At 50.5% G+C, this 15106-nt stretch overlaps 1 protein-coding gene across 1 annotated transcript; it reads left to right on the plus strand.

Annotated features, from left to right (window-relative positions):
- Positions 1-1849: 1849 nt before the first annotated feature.
- Slc22a14 (solute carrier family 22 member 14) lies at positions 1850-14549 on the plus strand. Its single transcript, XM_047530539.1, has 10 exons — positions 1850-2362; positions 2978-3081; positions 3286-3440; positions 4458-4626; positions 9281-9401; positions 9611-9708; positions 9932-10146; positions 11777-11885; positions 12520-12720; positions 14339-14549. Exons 1-10 carry the CDS (start codon positions 1850-1852, stop codon positions 14547-14549), a joined length of 1896 nt encoding a protein of 631 aa, XP_047386495.1.
- The last annotated feature ends 557 nt before the right edge of the window (positions 14550-15106 follow it).

Below are 15106 nucleotides of genomic sequence, written 5' to 3' on the forward strand. Positions count from 1 at the left end.
ATAGTCCCTAATGATCCTTTATATTTCTCTAGTAATTGTTGTCTTGTCTCCTTTTGCATCTCTGATTTCATTTATATGAAACTTCTCGTTCTCTTGGTTAGTCTAAATAAAGGGGCATCAATTTACTTGTATTTTAAAATCTCTTCATTTCACTGATTTTTTTGTATTTTTGTGGTCTCTATACCATTATTTCTGCTCCTCACTATTTCTTTCTTTCTACTAATTTTGAGATTGACTTTTTGTTAACTTTCTAGTTCCTTGAGTTGTTTCAGTTCTTCCTATTAGATTTTACTATTATCTTGATGCAGGATCTTATTGCTATAAGCTTCTCTCTTAGTACTGTTTTCGGGGTATCCAATAGGTCTTGGTATGTTGTGTTTTGTTTTCATTCATTTCAAGAAATTTTTAGATTTCTCTGTTGACCCGTTGGTCATTCAAAAGAATATTGTTTGATTTCCATATTTGTACAATTTCTAAAGTTTCTCTTACTGATTTCCATTATATCGCATTATGCTCAGAGAAGATATGTGTTGTGATTGCATTTTTAAAAATTTGCTGAGACATGTTTTATGGCCTATCATGTCCTCTATCCTCGAGAATGTTCCATGTGCCAATGAGAAAAAAGTGTACTCTGCAGCGGTTGAATGTAATGTTCTCTCTTGGAATTGTTGAGACTGTGGGGTGTTGCTGCCCACAGCAACAGTCCTGCGGATATTTGTTACTGCCTGCAGCAACAATCTTGCGGGTATTTATCGGAGGTGGACTGGAAATAAACTACTTCTATTCCTGAGCTACTTCCTTGCTTGCTTGCTTATTCTCTAGCTTATAGAGGAAAAGAGGCTTGCTTGATTTTAGAGGAAGAAAGGCTTTGAGAGGAAGAAAGACTTTGCTTAGAGGAAAAGAGACTTTGCTACGCTTTCAGAGATCTACTTCTTCTTAGAGTTCTGCTTCTTCTTCTTAGAGATGCGTTCTGCATCCTGTGAACTAAAGGTGGGTGCTAGAGGTGCGTGCTAAAGGTGCTGTCTATCATTGTCGCTTCTTAGTGGTGCATCCCGCGTACTCCGATCTGTGATCTGTGACCTAGAGGTGTGTTCCTAGTCCTCCACTCTGCAATCTGTTAAGTCTTCTTGTAGACTTAACTGGGTGAAATTTTCCTCAGAGAAGTCTTGTCTCTTCTACTGGTGGCCAAGGAGTGCCCTGACCCAGGACCTCTTTAAACCCTGCTGTGTATTTTGGTTCAAAACAGTGTTGAGCACAGTTTCCACCCCTTGCTGCTATCCCAAGGTAACACCCTTAGTCAGTCTTCCACTTACCTGCCTCTCCATTATGGCTGTATCCCACTGTTTTGGTGCCCCCAACTAACCCTTGCCCCCCTTAGCTCTTGGCCAAAGTCTCTGTCCACTCACCTCAGCCCTATCTCTTAACCAAGGCCTCTAGCTACTCACCTGCGTCTCTGATCTTGACCATGGATGCAGGTATTTGTTATTGAAGGAAAGGCCCTGTCCTACCTCTTGCAACTCCAGTGGTACTTTAGTATGTGTGCAAAAAACGTTTCTGTTGTGGAGAAGCTGCAAGAGAGTTCTTTAGAACTTACCCATGACAACAGAAGCACAAACATTTTCTAAAACATTAAAAATTTTCTTTACGCTAAAAACCATGGATGGCGTAGCCAAGGTGGGTGGGAGGCAACACTCTATATGAACTAAGAAACTCCAGAAAGAAAGGAGGGAACCATGGAATCCACCTTGTTCTAAGCCAGATGCCATGTTCTGGTAAGTGGCTCCTATGCTGGTGTCTGATGTCTGGGAAGTGGTAACAGGAAACTGAGCTGCATCCTTTCTTTGAACAGATGTCAGGAGAAAAGAACTCTGAGGCAGAGGATGACTCCCAGGTTCCTGGGAGCTCGAACAGGCGTGGAACCTCAGGGAATTCCCATTCCTGGAGCGTGGATACTCTGTTACAGAGATTGAGGGCCATGGAATCCAAGAAGGATGACAAGTTTGCTGATGTCCTGGATGCAGTGGGGGAGTTTGGCACGTTCCAGCGGAGGCTGATAGCCCTCACTTTTATTCCCAACATTTTGTCGGCCTTCTTCATGTTTGCTGACCACTTCGTGTTCTCAGAAGAGAAGCCCTATTGCAACACCAGCTGGATCCTGGCATTGGACCCCAACCTCTCAGAGGCTGAGCAGATGAACCTGACCCTGCCCAGAGCACCCAATGGCAGTTTTCTGACCTGTCTCATGTACTTGCCTGTGTCCTGGGATCTCGAGTCTATCATTCAGTTTGGCCTCAACTACACAAACCCGTGTGAAAATGGATGGATCTACCCTGAGTCCAAGAAGAGATCGCTTATCAGTGAGGTGTGCTTTGTCCTGGGTTGTCTGTACCTATGCCCACACCATGCCAGAGACATGCCCCACCCTGCCTGAACAGGTGGAGAAACTGAGTATCAGAGAGGGTCAGCAATTGCCTTGAAGTTTCCCTGCAGAGGTGGGACCTGGGCCAAAAATCAGAATTCCTAATGTCCACCCTTGACCATGCCTACCTTAGACTGGAAGCTAGAGCACATTGGGGGACAGAGGTAGGTGATGGATGGCAGAGTTTACTATCTGTCCAGGGAATTGCTTTCAAGTTTGTGCAACTTCTCTCAGTTGTTTCTCACAGGGTTTCACAACCCAAGTCCTTTCCAGCAAAGACATGCCCAGCACCTGTGCTTAGGAAAGGACCTTTAGTGATTCATGACTGTGCATGGTTACCTCCCTACCCATCCCACTTCTTGGTCTGTGCCTCTGGTCCCTCTCTCCAGGTCTAACTCCCAGGGTCTGTTAGGCACAGGATGAGATACAGAGAGAATACCCACAATTACCACAGGTGCCCTCTGCCTATAAGTCCACCCAAGCCAGGGTCAGTCTCTGGAACCAAAAGACTGATTCTGGGTGGGAGGTCTGTGGCCAATCTCTGTGTCTAACCCCCAGTTCGACCTCGTATGTGGCAAGGAACCGAAAAAGGAAACCGTGCAGACCATGTTCATGACGGGCCAACTGATAGGGTCTCTCATCTTTGGGTTATTAAGTGACAAGTGAGTCTCCTGGAGTTCCCTTTGGTCCCTGGGAGGCCCTGCCTCCTACTCGAGGGTATTCAGAGTTGAAGAATCTCAAGCTTGGGGAGGCAAAGGTAGGGGTGCTCTAGGGGCCTGGGACAGCTTAGAGCCTGACTCAGGTGTCCAGTGGGGGCCAGCCAGGGCGGTGGGGCACTTGGTGCAGCCTCCCCTCAATGCTTGTAGGCTGGGCCGCTACCCTGCCATCCTGCTGTCTCTGCTGGGGCTGCTCTTCTTTGGCTTCGGGACAGCCTTCGTGAACAGCTTTCACCAGTATCTCTTCTTCCGCTTTGGCGTCTCCCAGGCCGTGATGGGCTACGCCATTGTCAGCCTGACTTTAGGTGAGCCTGGGCCTTAAAATCAGGGTGGGATGGGAGCAGGGACCCCAGACAAGGCAGGGGTGGGACCAAGAGTGAGCTGGATCAACCTTCTGGAAGCCTAACTGGGGAAGGTAGAGGTGGAAGGAATTTCCACTCCTGCTGCCTGGAGATGCCAGAAAATCGGTGCTCAGACTGCCCTTCCACCCTTGTCCTGCATTCTAGTCCCCTGTGTCCCTCACATTCCCCTTGTCTACCCCTCCCCCAACATAGCTTATATCTATCGAGCCCTTCAGGGTAAGGAGCTGCTGAACCTTTTTATCTGCCTTGGCTCATTTCATTCCAATGATACTCTTTGGTAGGCACTAATCTATCATTCCTTTAGCCGAAGAGGATATTTGAGCCTCAGAGAAGTTAGCCAACTTTCTCAGGGTCCCACGGCAGTAGGAGCTGGGGTTTCAAAGCAGGCCTATGTGGTGTTAAAAGTCCCCAGTCTGCATATCCTAACCTCAGTGACTTTGGTGCCTAGAATCTTATACCTGAAATTCTTGGCATGCTCAGGTTTCTCTGGCAAAAGACCTCTTCTTATTGGGAGCCTGTCAGAGGGAACAGGTCTGGGTGACCAAAACATGAGTGTATGCCAAGACAAAGATAGCGATTCCTTGCCCGGCTATGTGACAAGGCTAGGTGAGGTCTGTGGTACCTGGAACAGGCCTTCTTGATGAGAGGCACTGGTCAGGCAGCAGGTGGGAGGCAGCAGCCAGGGTGAGGAGGGATGAAGGGCATGAGTGTGTTGGGAGGCCCAGCGTGCACCCTGGTGGGAAGTCACAGAGGCCGTCTGCCTGGTTGTGAGGGGTGTCTTGGACCTCGGGGAGCAAAGGTGGGCTGGCACAAACCGACTGGAAGCCAACAGGATAGAGCTGGATCATAAGCAGGCCCAAGAACCGTTGTTGACATGGCAGAGTGTTTTGGTGGCTGGGTGCAGGGGTGGCCCGAGGGACCCTGAGCTGAGCGCGGTTTTGTCCTTTTACTTCTGTGCAGTCACCGAGTGGCTCGTGGGGGAGCACCGGGCCCATGCGGTCATCCTGGAGCACTGCTTTTTCTCTGTGGGGGTCATGTTCCTGACGGGGCTGGCTTACAACCTTCCCCACTGGCGGCTGCTGTTCCTGGTGGGCGGGGCACCTGTGTTCCCCCTCATCTCCTACATTTGGTGAGCACTAGAGTTCAGGGTGTGCGTGAGGCCGGGTCTGATGGGCAGAGATGGAGGGTGCCGAGGGTCCTTGTGGCTGCGGGAATGGCAGGGCTCCCTGGGGGGGGAAGGTGCAGGTGGACCAGATGAGGAGCAGGGTCTCTGGAACCCCAGCACTCACCCCTCCTCAGAGGACACCCTCAAAGAGATGTCAGAAGAGCAGGAGGAAGTTGGCTAAAGGGCAAAGCCCAAGGTCAGGGAATGGTCAGGGTGGAGGCAGGAGAGGTGAGTGAGGAAGGGTGGGCGGGCCTTGGTGACCTTGAGGTGACCTTCAGAGTGGCAGGAGTGGAGGAGTAGAAGCTGCAGGGAAGGAGCCACCTGGGAAACACCTGATTTGGTAAAGGAGCGGGGAGAGGATGGTGTGCGTGGGCAGTGGAGGCAGGCAGGGGAGGGTGTCTGGGGCTTTCCACCGTAGGGAGGCACAGACGGGCACCTGAGAGATTGGAGCTCTGAAGGGACAAAGGAGGGAAGGAAGCTTGGAGGAGTGAGGGGTGGGGGGTGGGACAGGAGTGAGAGGGTACTGTTGATATGGGCAGTGAGACAGGAGAGGAACAGAAGGCCCAGGAGCTGAGAGGAGGGAGCCGCCATAACCCACCTGTTAAGGGTTAGGCAGATGTGTGTGAAGAAATCACCATATTCAATCTGGACATTATGTCATTTAATCTTGATAAACCTGAAAGATAGGCATGGGGGTGGAAAACCAAGGCTTCAAATGATGAGTCCAGGGTCACATGGCTAGAAAGTGGGGGACCTGGGATTTAAACTCAGTTTGTCTGGCTCCAGAGCCCCTGTGCTTTAACCACTGCACCATACACAGGATGGATTATAAGAGGTGGGGTTACTGGTTAGGAGGGAGAGCATGGATGTGGCTCAGGGACTTTCCCAGTTCTGCAGAAGCTAGAGACCATCATTGACAGTCCTTGATTTACCTCAGGGAGTGTGGGGCATGTCCTTGTTTTGTAGCTGGGAAATAGAGGTTCAAGCATAGCTTGACCTAAAAACATTTTTGGAAACGTTATTAATGTAACAGAAGGATATGTCTGCAAATTAAATAATACAGAAAGGTTTGTGGTGAGAATAAGTTCCTGGTTTCCTCTCCCCACAATCCCTAGTTCCTTTTCTAGAAACCATCACTCTGAATTCTTAGCTTCTTGTTCTGGTAGATGTCTTTGTAGCCCCTGAGCACTCAGAGCAGCCGGATTTTTGGATGGGTTGAATTCTCTGGGGGAATTTTTTCTACAGTCTTCAGACATGTCCCACCAGCTGTCCCTTCCCTGACATATGGTGGTAATATGTTGGGCAGATTCCATCTCTTTCCAGTCATTCTTAGTTATCAGAACTAGTCTCATTTTGATAATAAAGACTCAACGTCAGCCACTAAAAAATCCAGTTCAGTGCAACTTGAAACCTCAGCTTATCTTAAATCCTTTGCTTCTCCCTGACCCCTGCTCAGGCTAGTGGCCTAAGGCAATGCGATCGGTCCCTGCCATCTTCTTCCTCCTGTCTCCCTCCTTTGATTTTCCAGATTCTAGGAAGGGGATGGGGCATCAGGGAAAAGAGAACAAACGCTTGCATGACAAGAGCTGTTGTGATCTGTCAGTGTCCTCTGCAGGCAAGATCTTCAAATTTCCAGTGAATCTTCTGGGCATTGGAGTTTCCTGATGGTCCTGCCTTCTTTGTGATTCCTTTCCCCCCTCCCCCAACTCCTGCCCCTGGCAGTTCAATTCACACCTTCTTCTGTAGGAGTCTCCTCACCTTAGCACGCAGCATGCCTGCAAGACTGCAGGGTTCACTTGGCCGGAAAAACTTGCTGTCCCTCAGTCCCCACCCTGACACAGTTGCTCTCAACAACTTCCTGCCTTCCTCTTAGCCAGATGAGGGAGCACACCATTCTCTAGGTCTGTGTAGCCCTCAAGCTTCAGGAGACGCCTGTTGGCCCTCCCGTAAGCCCTCTTCCTGTCTGGAGTACCAGGGCAAGACCTTGAGTTTCTGACTCAGCAAACTCCAGCCAGCGAGTGGGAGGGCAAGACCCCCTTTCTGGAAGACAGTCCTTGAATCTACGGAGTTTGCCTGGACTCCCCTTGGCCTGACCAGAGTAGATGAGAACAACATGGTGGGGAGATGATATTCAAGACTCTTTTACTGCCATTAACTGAAGTTTCCAGCCTGTCTATGTGGCAGGGCAATGGCCACTGGGTCATGTTTTGTTTTTGTTTCTGTTTGTTTGTTTTTTGTTTTTAGCAGCTCCACTCCTTAATGTGGTTGTACCTCTTTTTAGAATGTGAGTTTTTATCCATTGTTCCCAGATTTGGGGTTGCAGCTGAAATCCCAGGACAGAAAAAAGTTCACTTACCATTCTGTTACACTGTGATTCCTTATTCTCTGAATTTTTTCCCCTCAAAAAAAGCATTCGAATCTTTATGAATATGAAATTGCAAAACATTCTCAGATGTTCTTGAAGAATACAAGTTAGAATCTCATTTACTTTTTTCCTCCCATTCCCTAAGTTATTTATGTCCTTCTGGGTCATTTTTGTTTGATTGTTTTGCAGACTCTTAAATTTGGGAGGTTTTCTTCATTATCCAGTCATCTTGGGTCATTCCTTCATACTTAAGAGAGAGTCACTAACGAGCTAAAGGGAAACTATGAAGTGCAGCAAACTGGCTGGTAACCTTTAGGAGAATGGATCTCAAATTTGCGTGAACGTCAGCATCAAATGGAAGCTTGTTGAGGTGTCGGGGTCGGGGCAGGACTTCCTCCCAGTTTCTGCATCTGCAGGCCTGGGTGGTGCCTGAGAATCTGCATTACTCGTGCTACTTTGGTGACACACTCCTGTCAGGTGCTGGTTCTTGGAGGATCCCAAAGCTAGGTCATCGCCAGGCTCCAGGATCTGTGCTCCCCACTGAAACTGGGGGCTGGGATTCTGACTGTCATCGTGAGAATCTTCTCTTAACTCCCTGGGTCTGTCCTCAGTCCTTGTCCTTGCCTTGTCCTTTGTCCCTGCCGCTGTCTTTGATTTCCCCTGCCTTCCTTATGTTCTAGGTGCGCACTATAGAGGGAGTAGAACAGTCCCATTTGTGGGAACTGGGGACTCAGGGTCAGGACAGTCCCCCGCATCTCCCATAGTATTCCATGTAACACAGGTTTTGCCTGCGTGTGAGTCTGTCAGGCTGCTAAAATCCTTTAGACCAGGTAGTTTATAAACAAAAACTTCTCACTCCCAGTCCTGGAGGCTGGGAAACCCGAGATCAAGACCCAGCAGATTTGGTGTGTGGTTGGGGCCTGTTTCTTACGGATGAGAACCATCTATGGGTTTGCACATGGCAGAAGGGACAAACAAGCTCCTTTTGGGCCTCTTTTACGAGGCCACTGACCCCATTCAGGAGCGCTCTGCCCTTATAACCTCATTGCCTCCTGAAGGTCCCACCTCTTACTACTCTTCCACTGGGGAAAAGATTCAATATGTGAATTTTGGGGGACACAGACATTCAGACCACAGCACCTCCTGACTCAGTCAGAAGTACTCTCTTACCCACTTTGAAGCTTCAGTTCACTTGTTATCTCTCTCCCACTGTGTCCTCTCTCATTCTCTCTGTCCTTGAGAGTCGATTGTTTTAATTCTTGTTTTCTAGGGGATATGCAATCAATCCCCTATCTTCTTTGAAGTCCCAGTCTTAGGACTTTCATGAGAACAGTTCCATAGTCTTCCAGTAGAAAAGAATGCCTGATTTCTGGACCCTGTGGGAGGAGGGTAGGAACAGGGCAGATAAAGTGGTCCCCAGTGTCCTGGGTGTATATCTGCAATAATCAGCAAGCCACAAGTCCAGGCCCTGGAGACAGTGACAGTGTGGCCATGGGTGATGGCAAAGCTCTGTAGAGAATGCCTTAGCAGGGGACCCAGGTTTTACCAGCTGTGCCTGTGACCTGGGCCAAGTCCTTACTCCCTGAGGCTGGGAATCAAATGGGATTATCACATAGCTCTAGGGATGGGCAAGGATTAAACAAGATGATATATACAAGGGCACAGAGCACAATCCCTGGCACTTTAGATGTGCTTTAGCCAAAGAGGATTAGGAGAAACAGAGAGGAGTGAGTTATTCTGAGGTCAGAGGCAGCAAGGTGTGGCCAGGGAGAGATGGGACACAGCAGAGAGGTTCACTCACCCCTCCATTCACCCAGGCAGGGTGCTTGGCTCTTGGATCAGAGCCAGAATCCTGCCCCCATACTCTCCAGGCTGTTAAGGAGGCTGAGAGGGAACAGAAAGAACTCCAACTATGAGAAGAAGGGATCTTGTAGAGAACATGGGCATGGAAGGCATCCCTTGGCACATGTGGGCAGATGGTGATGACCCCTGAAGTAGGGAAGGAGAGAGCTCATAGAGACTGAGAGTGAAGGTGGCTTGCAGGGCAGAGGCAGCAAGTGGCTGTGTGTATATTAGACAGAGGAAGAACTGACTGCCAGAGAAGGGCAGAGGGCGTCCTGAGGTTGGCAGTGACCTTGGAGGCTCCTCAGTCATCTCATGCTGGAGCAAGATGGCCACAGCTGAGGCTAGGATGTGGCCATCTTGACTCTCCTGGGTGTCCTGGAATGACCCGAAGAGGGGTGGGCCACGCAGGATTCTCCCAGAGTCCCCACGGTGGCTGATGATGAAAGGGAAGGTGAAAGAGGCCAAGGAGATATTGTGCTACGCAGCGGAAGTGAACAAGAAGACCATTCCTCTAAACCTGCTGGATGAGGTAAGAGGTTTGGGGCCGGAGCGGGGCCAGGGCAGTGGGCTGGAGGAAGACCCTCATCCTTCCAGGTGAATGATGATAACAGAACTAAACCCCACCAGGGCAAGGCCAGAGTCGGGTGGGGGGGAGTGCTGGCCTTGTGGATCCTGTGGGGGCGTGGAACCAGCTAGGGGTCTCAGCCCTGCCTCTGGCTGGTCCTGCCTGTCCTATAGCTGCAGCTGCCTGGAAAGAAGGCGACTAAGGCCTCTGCCGTAGACTTCTGCAGCAATAAGTACCTCTGTAAGGTGACCTTGGTGATGGGCTGCGTGTGGTGAGTATTTATGGTGGGCTGGCGGGGACAGAAGACTGACGTGCAAGCCTCGAGCTCTGGGGTGAGCATCGGGGAGGGTTGGGCTGCAAGGGCCTAGGGACACCTCTCTCAGGTCTCTGTGCTTACTTCTTTTCTCCAATCCTCCCCGCCCCTCTCTGTTCTGCCTCTGCCTCTGTTCCTGGCTCCATCTCTCCCTGTGCCTGTGTGTGTGTATATGTTCCAGGCTTACTGTCAGTTACAGCTATTTTACAATGAGCCTCAAGTTGAGAGAGTTTGGAGTGAGCATCCACTTCAGACAGGCGATCCCTGGCATCTTGGAGGTGCCTGCCCGGCTGTGCAGCATCTTTCTCCTCGAACAGATGGGGAGGAAGTGGAGCCTGGCTCAGACTCTCATCCAAGCCGCCTTAATGTGCTTGTTTACGCTTCTCCTCCCGCAAGGTACAGCCCGCCCTGCCCTGATGGGGTGCCTCCAGCCTTCCTGCTTTCTTAAAACCCTCCTGGTGCCTTCTGTCCTGGCTAGCTGGCTAGGCCATGATCTGGCTTCCTGCAGGCACAGCCCACCCACCCTGAGGTAGCCCTAGCCCCTCAAGAGCAGGTTGCTAGTGGGAGTCTTTAAGAAAGAACATTCATACATTCTCAGGAGGCTCAGAGAGGAGGGTGTGCTGTTCAGAGAAATCATCCCAGTGCAGGAGGGCAGACCACCTGATTCTAGGCCACATCAGAAGCAGATCTAGTGGTTCAGTGTGAATGAAGGAAGGCAGATAACTCCTTCAGTTGCTACCCCAGGCCCTGCCTCTCATTTATAACCCCTCTGATTGGGAAGCACCTGTTGTTATCTGTGACTTCAGGAATAACCTACTCACTAAAAACTGGGTGTAAACTCAACCCACAGGAACAGTTCTTGTTCAAAAGCCTTTCCTTCCCAGAGGCCCAGGGCTAGCTCTCTGGGTTCAGGAAAGGAGGCAGGGGAGACCTGGCAGTATTTTCAACATTTCAAAGAACCTTAGACAATGAACAGGTCTGAGGTTCTAGGGATGCAGCAGGCAGGGTTGTAGTGTCAGTGTACACCTGCTTGGAATTGCTGACCCCAGGAGCCCCTTCAGTCGCCGGGGCCCAGGCAGGGAAGGTCATGTCTGGGGCCTGCCCCTCGGGGTTTCCTCCCTTTCTCTGGTTGCTGGAATTGTATATGTCTCTGCTGAGACCCTTCCTCTCCCAAACGTTGGCAGATGTTGATGGACTAAAAGAAAATGGATGAACAAATTCATTAGTAGATTTCTACTGCTTAGTGGTTATTTTAAAAAGCAAGCCCACACTGAGTCAAGCAGAAACATTTAAAACTCTCACATGTGTGAAAGGAACTAGGAAAAGGATCCCCAAAAGATAAAAGTTGTCAATCTTGATTTCATCCCAGAGCCAAGAAAGGTGGGATTAGGTGGGGAGCAGAGCTAAAGCAGGACCCTGCAGAGAGTGACAGGAAGAACTGGCAACCTGGCAGGCAGTGAACAAGGGCTCCAGCCCTGCTGCACCTGCTGAGGGACTGTCCCCTAGATGCTGAGTCTTTCATTTCTCCTTCAGAGCGCATGTCTAGCTGCCATAGGCAGGCATCCTGGAGCGTTTAGGATCAATCCCAGCCATGCAGGCCCCAGGGACCCAGCATCCCCTGCCCAGTCCACCTTGCACAGCACAAGTGGGAACCCTGAGTGAGGAACTGGGTGCGAGCGATGACTAAGGAGCTACAGCTGGTTGAGGATGTAGAATAAAAACAGCCCTATACGCAGAGATGTCGGGGCTTGGCCCAGCATGGTGGTCAGTGGCCTAAGAGGCCTATGGGTTTCCAGTGGAGCCTCTCCAACTTCCTGGCCAATTCTCCTATAGCAAATACACTAACTTCTGGCCTGGCTGGGCCTCTACAGACTGACCCTCCTCTGACAGAGGGCCTGAGTCTGCAGGCCAGCTGACCGGGTGGTAGGGGTGGACTGCTCAGACGCTTTCTGTGAGGGATCGAGGACCGATAGGCACTGAGGGGAAGATGGCCCCAGACTCAGGCAGTTGTGTTTTCTGGACACAGGTTTTAAATCCATCTTAATCTTGTTGCTTATGCTTGGAGGGTGCAGCCTGGCTGCCACTGTCACTGTGGTCTTCATCTACACTGCTGAGCTCTTCCCCACCATCCTCAGGTATGGGGTCTTGTAGGTGAGGGGACTGTGGAGACCATGGAGAGCAGTATGGGACAATGACAAGGTTAACACAGCAGCTAAGATTGAGCATCCTCCTGCTGGCCAGGCAGTTCAAGTAAATGGCCTCACTCAACCCTCACCAAAAGATCTCCCAAATGCCATCATTAAGCATGTTTTAAATAATCAAAGCAAAGAGATCAGGGCACTTGTTCTAGGTGAGACATAGCAAGTGGCAGGGCCAGGATTCAGGCTGGGTGGATCTGACTCCAGTCCCTGCCTCACACTCACTGGCTGGAATGTGTTTGGGCCACCTGAGGCTCAGCCCCCACCCTGCAAGAGCCCTCTGTGACAGCAGCTGTGTCCTCCTGTCCACCCAGCACCGCTGGCTCTGTCCTCTCCCTGCACATCCCACAGTCCCCTGTGGTTCTGACCTCTCTCTCCTGACACCCATGAAAGAGGGCTAAAGAATAACTACCTATTTGAATCCACGGAGAACTCAACTCCCCCAGGCCACAGAGTGAACTGGAGTGGGTGGAGGCTGAAGGGTATGGGGTTTCAGGTAGCTTCTCCCCTACCCTACCTGGTCTGTGGGTCTGAGGAGCCTTCCAGACCCGTTCTCACCTTCCCTTTTCAGGTCTACAGGTCTGGGGCTGATGTCTCTGGCCTCATCAGGTGGAGTTATCTTGTCCCTGACAGTCATTAGCCAGCTCCCAACCCTCCTGCCCATCTTTCTCTGCTTCATCTCATCTGTGGTAGCTTTGTGTTTTTCCTTCCTGCTGCCAGAAACACAAAACCAGCTCCTCTCTGACAGTCTGGAGCAATTTTCAAGAGCAAGGTAGGTGGGTGAGACCCCCTGATTTAAAGCCCTTAGCAGTGAGAATATGTCAGGCACTGTCCATCCCTGCCCCTTTGCCAGAGGGCCTGTGATACCAGGAACACCCTGTGTCCATAGCAGCCTCCCCAGTCCTCTGGGTGCTGCCACTCATCGGGGTCCAGCCCAGCCTCTGGCAGCTCCTACCCTGCTTGGCTCTCTTTTTCCCTGTTTCATTTGCCTGTATGGACTGGAGTACTGCCCTCCAGGGATACTCCAGAGGTACCCTGGCCTCCTTCCCTCCCCAGACACAGGGGACTGACTTGGAATTGTCTGTCGAGTACCTCTCCTTTTCTGTCTGAACCCCTACTCCCTCATAAAGGACCCAGGCTTGATTAATGATTCTGGACTCTTAGCCCCCAAAACCCATGGAGAGCAGTATGGGACAATGACAAGGTTAACACAGCAGCTAAGATTGAGCATCCTCCTGCTGGCCAGGCAGTTCCCTATTTGGGAACTGAGCTTCATTCCCTTAGGCAGTTCTGGTCTCTAATCCCCTAAGTGTCCCCTGGATACAATTTGTCATAATTGGCAGAACCATCTCTTCTGGGATTTGGGCCAACAGAGTCCATCACTGTTTCCCTGGACCTGAGGGGACCTGAGCAGCAGTGAGGGGCAGAGGTCACCTGAGGTCCTATAGTACCCTCTGCTCTGTACCTTAGGAGTTGCTGCCTCTGGCTTTCCTCTGCCCTCCTCTCCGCTAGTCTCCTTCTCCTCTGATCCCCTTAAACTTTTATTGGACCATCAATGCAAAGAATTATTTCAGGGCTGGGCTATCAGAGGTCAGAGGTCCTTACCTTTGAACAAGTCATAGTTAATGGGGAGATAGATATGCAAACAGTCAGTGGTCTCTGAGAGTGGGATGTATAGAACCTACTATAAGAGCCCAGGAAGGAAGAACTTTATTTGGGGAGTTGGGAAAAACGTCACAGAGGAACTGATATTCATGCAGAACCTGAAGTATAGATAGGAGGTTGCCTCACTGTAGAGAAGGAAAATAAAATGAGACTGAGCAACACAGCATAGCTGTGATGAACGTGGGTTCTGTAGTCAAAGGGCCTGGATTTCAATTTTTGCGCTACTGCTTCCTAGTGTGTGCACAAGAAATTACCGAACGCCTCTAAAGCCTAGTTTCTTCATTTGCAAAATGGAACGAGAACATAGTAACGACTCTAACAAACACTTATCGCACGTTTACCATATGACAGGTCCCGTTCTATGTGTGCCTTCTCTCACTTTGTCCTCAAAAGAACCAAGTGTGAAGTAGGACCTGTCACTATCACCCTTTTGCAGTTGAGGAAATTGAGGCACAGAGAGGGAAAGTCATATAGTCCAGACTTCCTCTTCCATAGAGCTTTTGAGAGAGTTAGAGCCAACATAAAATTGGCACAGGGTCTGGCATATGGCAGGTGCTCAGTAAGTGCTAGCAAAGGGAAGGGTCTAGATGGGGCCGGGAGATAGAACCGGCCTGCTCCGCGAGGCCAGGATCCCTCCTGTGCATGTGGAAGTGAGAAAGCCCCACTTCCCAGAGTGCAGGGCTGGGCATGGCTGAAGGTGCCTCAAGGTAGCCACTTTGTCTCAGCTTACAGAAAGATTCGATTCAGCACTCTGACAGCAACTTCAAGAAGAGGAAGGACACTGTGGTGCCTGAGGATGTCTTCGATGATATGTCTGAAGAAGTGGCAAAGAACACCATTCTCAATGCCCAGGTTCTGAGATTGGACCCAAACTCTTTCCCCGACACCACCTTGGAGAAATCCAGAGAAGAGCAAACAAACAGTCAGGTTTCCTGAGGGGCAGCCCCCAGAACATCTCGGGTTGGAGATGAGTGGTTGGGTACGAGACTGTGGATTCCAGGTCGTGAATTCCAGGCCCAGCCCAGTGGGAGGGCAAGGATCGGTCTTGCTCTGAGGCCAGTCCTTGAGATCAAAAAATGGCCCCTTTTAGGGGAACTTGACTGTGATTCATTCCAATAAAGGTACCATGTTGGTCTTGAGATGGCTAGGTCAAAGTTGGCTGTGTCAGAGAACCCCGAAGCCCTGCCTGGAGGAAGGAGTCAGAGAGGCTCCCCAGACTCCTGAGTGCCTTTGGCTAAACTCAGGGACGGTGAAGTGCTCTCTAGATGGGGTGGGGGTAGGGTGGTCAATGTCTCTGTGGGCTAGAGGTGGAACAAGAGCGAAACTGACTATGGCTCTGTATCAACCAGCCCTTCTGCCCAGACATCTGTCAGTGTGTTGGGCTCCTAGCTCAAATGCAGGGTGAGAATGGGCTCTTCATGCAGGGGGAGATGTAGAGGAATATGAGAACTTTTCACATCTGTCCCATGTCCCAAGTTTCTTGTTTTCCTTTT

This window comes from Sciurus carolinensis, chromosome 17 (genome assembly GCF_902686445.1).
Source record: "Sciurus carolinensis chromosome 17, mSciCar1.2, whole genome shotgun sequence".
NCBI lineage: Eukaryota > Metazoa > Chordata > Mammalia > Rodentia > Sciuridae > Sciurus > Sciurus carolinensis.